Genomic DNA, 7,891 nt, shown 5'->3' on the forward strand with positions numbered 1-7,891 from the left:
TACAAGAGACAGAAATCAATTTAATCACTTCAACAACAATGGTGGAACCAACTGCTAATCTAAGGGAAAAACAACTAATTGAACTTCAAGGCATAATTAAATGATGTGATGTTCAGACTATTATGTTGTATGACAGTCAACAGAACAGTAATTTTTTTTCTTTTTTGGCTCCAACCAAACATTATTAATTAACTTAATGAATAAATAATAAGTACAACTTTTAAAACAATAGCATTCAAAATGAGAACATTAGAGATGAACACAAACACTCTTTGCTAGCAAGCTTTAAATCGGCAAAAACAAAGGGGCAATAGATGTGAACCTTGACCACCATTCACTGTTTTACCATTACGATGGTGGGTACCTTTTCTAACAATAACTATTTAGCAACAGTTATTTTCAAGTTAAATCAAAGGAACATCCCATGAACAACAAATTTAAGACTCCAGATTTATAGCATAACTACTTATTAGAAGGACAATCAGAGGCTACACCATTTTACTATATGGTATAAGACTCAGATCATGCTTTAAAATTATAACTGAAAAGGATGCTTCATTTCCATCAAAACAGCTATAGTTGTGAGCACATACTACAAGATAAAATATGTAAACAAAGCTGTGAAGAATATCTTTGTCCGTTTGAGCATTGAGAATGTAAGGGAATCGAGATTCTTGTAATAAACAAGTAGGCTCAGCAATTTTGGGCTCAACTAATGGTAAAAGCATTAAATGTTATTTTAAGAAGTAGAAGGATATCCTTTTACTTCTTTTAATTTTGGGCTCATCCTGACATCAGACCTGTCACTTGTTTCTCAGAATTATTGAGAAGAAAAGTTGTGTATCTCAAGACTATATAATATATATCATTTAGATTGTCTACAAGCCCTTTCCCCTCTAGATTTTATGGCTGGGGTGATGTTAAATCCAAATAGAAATCCACAGCAGGCTGACTTACAGTTTTTCCTGTATTTGAGCCCCATTGGCAAATGAGTCGGGCTGGGGTGACACAAAGGGAGACACAAAGATGACAAAAAAAATTCGTGGTGTCATGGACATTACCAAATCAGCCAATATGCATGGCTGGTGGACTGCCTACAGTATGAACCAAATTCCTTGCTTCTGCCCCTGTACATGATTAAATTAATTTGGTAACTAGCTGTGCTGTCCTCTAGCATGTGAGATTGGTTAAGTTTTGGTTGGATCTGAATATTGTTCATTGGAGTAGGTATGAACACACTTGCAATACCAATAGACATGGGTTTATACACAGATTTGGGCCTTAATTCTCAATCAATAAACAAAATAACTAAACTATACCTAGTTATGAAGCTAACTCACCGAGATTTCTAACATTGCTACAAACTGACCACAAAAATCAACCTAGTGCCTACTAGGTGTTGTTCTCATATTACATGATCAAATATCAAGTTAAATTACAATAATTAATCACCATATATTAAATTACAAGTAACCACATGTCTATATAACACAATCAAGGTTTGTATTCTTCTAAATATAAAAAGATTACACTCATGAGTGCAAGTTAAGATTTATTAACCGATCAAAATTAATCTCATCTTCATTTGCATCCTCATTACGTGATACTTCATTGGTCAAATGATCACTACCATCTTTATCAAAATTAATCTCATCTTCATTTGCATCCTCATTTGCATCCTTATTTCTTATAAAATAAATTAAAACTTTGTCATGCCATTTACATACAAATTCTGAACTTCTTATAAAATTATAAATCCAAATCACAATTAATTGAGGTGAACCTTCATAAAGAGGACCAGCTGTTATTGACAAATAACATAGAGAAGCCTTCAACAAAACAAGCCAAAACACAGGGAAAGGAGTAGAAGAAACACAAAATACCAACAAATCAACAATCGCAGAGATAGATCCCTCTTGAGAATCAAAACTAATCGGGTTTCTGAAATTATTAAATTGTTTAATACTTCTAAAATTATTCTTAATGTCAGTCGTCTCGACTTGAAACAGATCTTATTAGATCAGATTTACTTGAAAAAAATTCCATATACAGTGGAATCCCAACCAGCCCCATCATCTCTTCCTCTTCTTAGGGTTACAAATACAACAACATGGAGAGAGAGAACTACCTGGAAAGCTTGTGCCAGAGAAGATGGTGTCGAACTTTGCCTGATTTCGTAATCACTTTGGATTGCTGAAGACTCTCTGTTAGGATCGAGAGAGAAACGATTGTAAATCCGAAACGCTAAATCGCGAAAGAGGATACTGTGAGAGGAGATCGAAAATCAAAAAACCTAGAATCGTGAGAGAAGAAATCGAATCGAGTCTGAGATTTGAATTCTAGGGTTTTTTTTTTAAGAAGATCATTCGAATCGGCTGTTGTTAAGGTTTTGAATCTGAATTTTAATCGATATAAATAATACTGCCAGCATAATTTTTTTTAATGCCACGCTATTTGGTATAGCATTAGTAAAAATAGGTGCGGCAATAGTAACTCGCTTAGTTATTTAATGACGGATTAAGTTAGTTGTTAATAATCGACAATTATAGACGTCATTAATGGTTAAACAACTAACAAAACCCGTCGTATATAAACAACTGCTTTCGTCCGTCGTTTTTTCCACCTTTTTTAGTCGTTTTTTCTTATTTGTGACGTAGTGCATGTTCTATGATTGTGAAATTTTATCCCAAGACTTTGAGTTATCGACTCTATAGTTAAGTCGTTAAAGATATATTATGATAATTCTATAACTGTGTTTTTCTCTAAGAATGGAAAGCACTCAAACGGTGCAAAACACATGAGTCTAGAAATAATTAATGTCACTAGAGAACAGTCGTACCACTCAAGTGATTGCTAATCCATTGACAAATGGACTATTATCAAAAGCTTACAAATAACATGTTATCAAGATGGGTATTTTGAAAAAATCTTTTATGTATTTGGAATAAATTATGTTAAAGTGGTTATGTAATTGACATTAACATTAATACTAAATAAAATTTATTTATGTTTATTTCTTTTTCTATTTATATTATGTATATTTTATTTGAATTTAAGTAATGCAAAAAATATCTTGACAAGAAAAATGACATAAGCAAAATTAAAAATTATATAAGAAAATGTATTGATGACGTGGTATATGAAAGGAAATGTGGTATAGATGACATACAACCGTCATGACTTACATTAATATTTAATCGAAATATGACATTATACAATCTAATTGTAATATTGGAAATATTGACAATTTTTAAAATTCGTAATCACGTATAAAATATTTTATTTATAGAATCCTAAATTGAGTTTTTTCAAAATATTTTGAAAATTCACTTTAGCACAATCAGTCTAATGGACCAAGTGGGAGAATGTTAGAATAAATCGTATGGCCCATTGACCTCACGTTTGGTATTTTAATTGCATTAAAGATTTTATAAAGATAATAAATATAAATATTGAAAGAATCTCAATATCGTTGGAATTATATAGTATTCTTTTAAGGTTAATAGGAAACTTTGATGGAGAGGAATCTTACTAAAAGAAGAACTCTAAGTCCTCAACCTCCATCTATAAAAGAGGATTGACAACCCCATATTGGTAATGTGGAAAACGCACATAAGGTAGAGAGTTTTAAAATAGTGACACCCATCAATTACTAGAATCTTAGCCGTTCCATATAGAGAACATGGACAAGGTGAGTCTAGAATGTAAATGATTAATTTGATTGGGATTTGAACACTTCGACAAACACGTGGATTGCAAAGGCACACTGCCAACGATTATTGAATCAACATTTTATTATGGCACAAGGTAAATATCCTAACTCAATATAATTTACATGAATAATATTCTTGAAATATGTAATAGATTCCGATCTTATTGGGAACCATAGTTTATGAAAGTTATGTTAAAGATTTGAATGTGTGACATCTAACAAAAGTAAAAAATTGATGATCTAAATATACTTTGGAACAACAATTTCCGTGATCTTAAATATATTAAAAGTGAGAATGGAAAGATTGAAGAAGATGTTACCCACTGAATCAAATTTGGATGGTTAAAGTAGAGGTGCACTTCTGAAGTACTGTGTATACCAATCAAAATAAGGGAATTTTTTATTATTAGACAACATTAAGACCAGCTATACTTTATGGAACTGAATGTTGGGCAATCAAGAAACATCATGATTAAGCTTTTTTAACTATTTATTGGAGACATATGTGAATGGATGGAATGGGGTTGACCCAAAGTCCAACTTAAGTTGGACTTTTAGTGGGTTTGTATCTTAACACCATTATCAATAAAAATTATTATTTTCTAAACACTCTATCTCTCATAGTCCTAATGGAGATGAATTATTTTATGTTTTTTTTTCATCTTTTGAATTTCTTCTCTTAAGAAGGCTTGAATCCACTAGTGGAAATCATGGACCTACAAACTTGAATGGTTCTAGAGTTAGAATCATGCAAGGAGACCCATTCTTGAACAGAAACGTCAAGATCTTCAAGATTGATGCTTTCAAATTTTCCTTTTTTGGTCAAATTCCTTCATTAAGACCATTTTTCAGCAAATTTGCCAATTTAGGAAAATTTCTGTTTTGATTATAACTTTACTTATAGAAGTCAGAATCATGCACTGGCAGTTTCACCATACTTGTAGGGTTTACTACTACCTATTTCTAAGCTTAGTTAGTTAGTTTTTTCTTCTATTGTTAGCATTTTTTTTTTCTTTCTAATTTTTGTTATTTTTGTGTTACTAGGAATAATTTTTTTTTCTTCCATAAATAGACTGCAACTACAATGTAGAGCCATCTTCAATTTAATAAAATTTCTCTTTGAGAGCTCTCTTTTCTTATGGATTCCAAATTTTCTTTTTCTTTCATTGTTTTACCCTATATTAGATGCAATCATTTTTCATGCTTTTTAATTGATTAGACATCATCATTATATATAGATAATAGAACATACATCACACTTGCATTTGAAAAGAAATACCAAATATTCAAAGAGTTTTGCCAAATTTTCTCCCAAGTATCTATTTTATTTTAAGAATACAAATTTTGTTGCTCCATCAGATTGTTTGTCTAATTTTTGTCATCAGCATCCCCTTAATATTGGTTCAAATCCATATCACTTTCATTTTCCCTTCATAACTTCAATAAACATGTTGAAATTCTTGGTAGAAGACCCATCTTTACTAACACTCTTTCTTGCCATTTCCTTTATCTCTAAAGCTCTTCCTCTTATCTTCTCATCACCAAGCAAATCTTTAACATTTTTATTAATTTCTTCCTTTGGGATAATTCCATTCTCTTTTGGGTTCAACTTTAATCCAACCTTCCAAACATCAGAAATGAAATTTTGGATATGGAATTGGTCTGCAAAGTAAGGCCAACAAAGGAATGGAACTCCCATGCTTAATCCTTCCATAGTTGAATTCCAACCACAATGAGTCAAAAAACAAGCAATGGAAGGATGGCTCAGTACCTGTTGTTGTGGGGCCCATCCCACCATTTGTCCACGTGAACCTACTCTTTCTTGAAAACAATTTGGGTATGTTGCGGTCGGACCATCAGTGAGATCCGGCCGCACGACCCACAAGAAAGGTTGACAAGTAAGCTCGAGCCCCAGTGCCAACTCATGGAATTGGCGCTGATTAAAGACAGTGAAGCTTCCGAAAGCTACATAGATGACAGAACAAGGAGCTTGTTTATCAAGCCAGTGTAGGCATGTTGAGTCTTCGGGCCAAAAATTTCCATGAATTCGGTATGGGTGGCTACTTGCAAGTAATGGGCCGATTGGGAGGAAGTTGGGATACAATTGGAAAGCTGGTTGTTCAATATCGTAGAATGAGTTGCATAGAACCCAATCAACATCTCTAACTGCTTCAGTGTATGCGAATATGTATCGAAACATGGTTTGCTGTACCATTGGGTCACCAATGCAACTCCATACAAAATGGGCCGTGTTCATGGGAGGCATGGTAGGTGATAGGTGGATCATTTGGTGATTTATGGGAGTACCTGCATGATGTAAATTTGATGAATCACTTATGTCCTATTGCTATTGGACTTAATCAAGGAGTATGACATCATTCTTTTATAAAATCTTTGAAAATGACTAATTTAAATTTAAATTCTTGGCATGTTGTTGGAATCTATTTTATATTTAAATAGACATGGTACAAGACAAAATCATAAATCTAGATTTAATGATTTGATCCTTTAAATCTAGATTTGATTTGATATACATGTCCTATGTGAAGTACCCATGTCATTATGTATAGTTGGAAAAAAGAAGATAGATTCTATTGGCACACCAATTTTTACTTAAGACAAATCAATCCGTTTTGAACCAACTAGTGTTAGAAGTAGTGGTCAGGGTTTCCCTCCAAAAGACAGAGGTCTTGAGTTCAAGTCCCTTAGTTGGCTACTAATAGGGATTTATCCCGACTTACCTAATATGTGTGATTTATAGGGTATTGCATGTACGCGGGTATTAGGGTGAGATATGCTACTTTAAGAGGTCAATTGGCTCACTTCATACTACTAATTGGGCATATTAAGACTTAAAATAAGATGAATTTTATCCAAAATTCAAGTGATCTGAATATTAATTTAGCAGATTTGGTTCCTTTAAGTATATCCAAATTAAAACATGGGTCGGATATGGGTTGATGACCCTTAATTAGAGTCGGATCTAGGTCGGATACGGATATATCTTACTTTGCAAGTTATATTTTCATATTTTTCAAGATATTTTTCATCAACCAATAATAATTGGCCGGCATACGGTCCGGACATCCCGTCACAAAAATAGACAAAAAGAAAAAAGAAAAAAGAAAAAAGAAAAAAAAAAAAGTAATTTGAAATTAAATGCCTGTATATATATAGATTCATGTGTTATAAGTAAAAGTTGGTGTGTTACTAGAAGCTCTAAAAATTGCAATAATTCTTACCATTTGTATCAATTATTCCCTCTTCAATCAGCTTTGGAATGTGTAGGTTCAAGACTCTTGACGCTGCCGCAGCAGGCCAGAAGGCTGCACAACGGATTCCCATCTTCTTGGCAACTTTTACCGCCCAACCCATGATTTCATCAACAATGATGCACGTGATCTTATCATCGTCGGATTCATTCATCTTTTCTATCAATTCCTCGAGATAACGTGGCATGTATCTCAAGATAGAATCAGATAAGTTCCCCAGTTGATTTCGGTCTTCTTCAGGTCCCATTCCATCAGGGATTGAGATTAGATGGATCTGATTCTGTTTGATGTAGTTCTCCTCCCCACCTAAGGAGGAGATGACACGTGTGTGATTGAACTCTGTGTTAACGAAGGTGATCTTGAACCCATGTTCGGCTAAGCGGTGTGATAACTCCAGGAGGGGTATTACATGGCCTTGAGCTGGATATGATATAACCAGAGCGTGTGGTTTGCCCATGTTTTCTTGTTTCTATAACTCGTCCATCCACAACCACAGCCACAGCCACAACCACAACCAATTCTTATATATTTGGCGTTTGCAACTTGCAACAGTATCTATGCAATTATTGCATAAAATAGTGTCACAAGATGCGATCTAAAAATCACTGAGTCTACTTGAAAATTACTTGATTTGACTCGATGTAATCAGTTCCAAGGTGACTCGGCTTTAAAACTTGTTTGAACCAACTCACTGAGTCAAATTGGCAATGTGGCCAAGTCGAATGGGTAAAACTTGAAAACACACTGAAGCTCATGTATTCACACAATCCTGATCGTGTAAAGGCAAAATCAAACTGTTGGGTTTATCTTAACTTAGAGGTCCCTTTGTGTATTGGGGATATGTCTTTTATATATCCCAAGTATTGTTGATTTAATTGCATTTATTTGATCGGGATTTATTTATTTA

At 33.6% G+C, this 7,891-nt stretch overlaps 1 protein-coding gene across 1 annotated transcript; it reads right to left on the bottom strand.

Annotated features, from left to right (window-relative positions):
* Nucleotides 1–4,921: 4,921 nt before the first annotated feature.
* On the bottom strand, nucleotides 4,922–7,468 carry LOC147405878 (UDP-glycosyltransferase 83A1-like). The gene is made up of 2 exons (XM_086432740.1): nucleotides 6,955–7,468; nucleotides 4,922–6,019 (listed from the first exon to the last, which is right to left on the bottom strand). Exons 1-2 carry the CDS (start codon nucleotides 7,439–7,441, stop codon nucleotides 5,133–5,135), a joined length of 1,374 nt encoding a protein of 457 aa, XP_086288866.1. The 5' UTR covers nucleotides 7,442–7,468; the 3' UTR covers nucleotides 4,922–5,132.
* Nucleotides 7,469–7,891: the final 423 nt, after the last annotated feature.

This window comes from Akebia trifoliata, chromosome 3 (assembly GCF_017979445.1).
Source record: "Akebia trifoliata isolate Shusen 1 chromosome 3, ASM1797944v1, whole genome shotgun sequence".
NCBI classification, from domain to species: Eukaryota; Viridiplantae; Streptophyta; class Magnoliopsida; order Ranunculales; family Lardizabalaceae; genus Akebia; species Akebia trifoliata.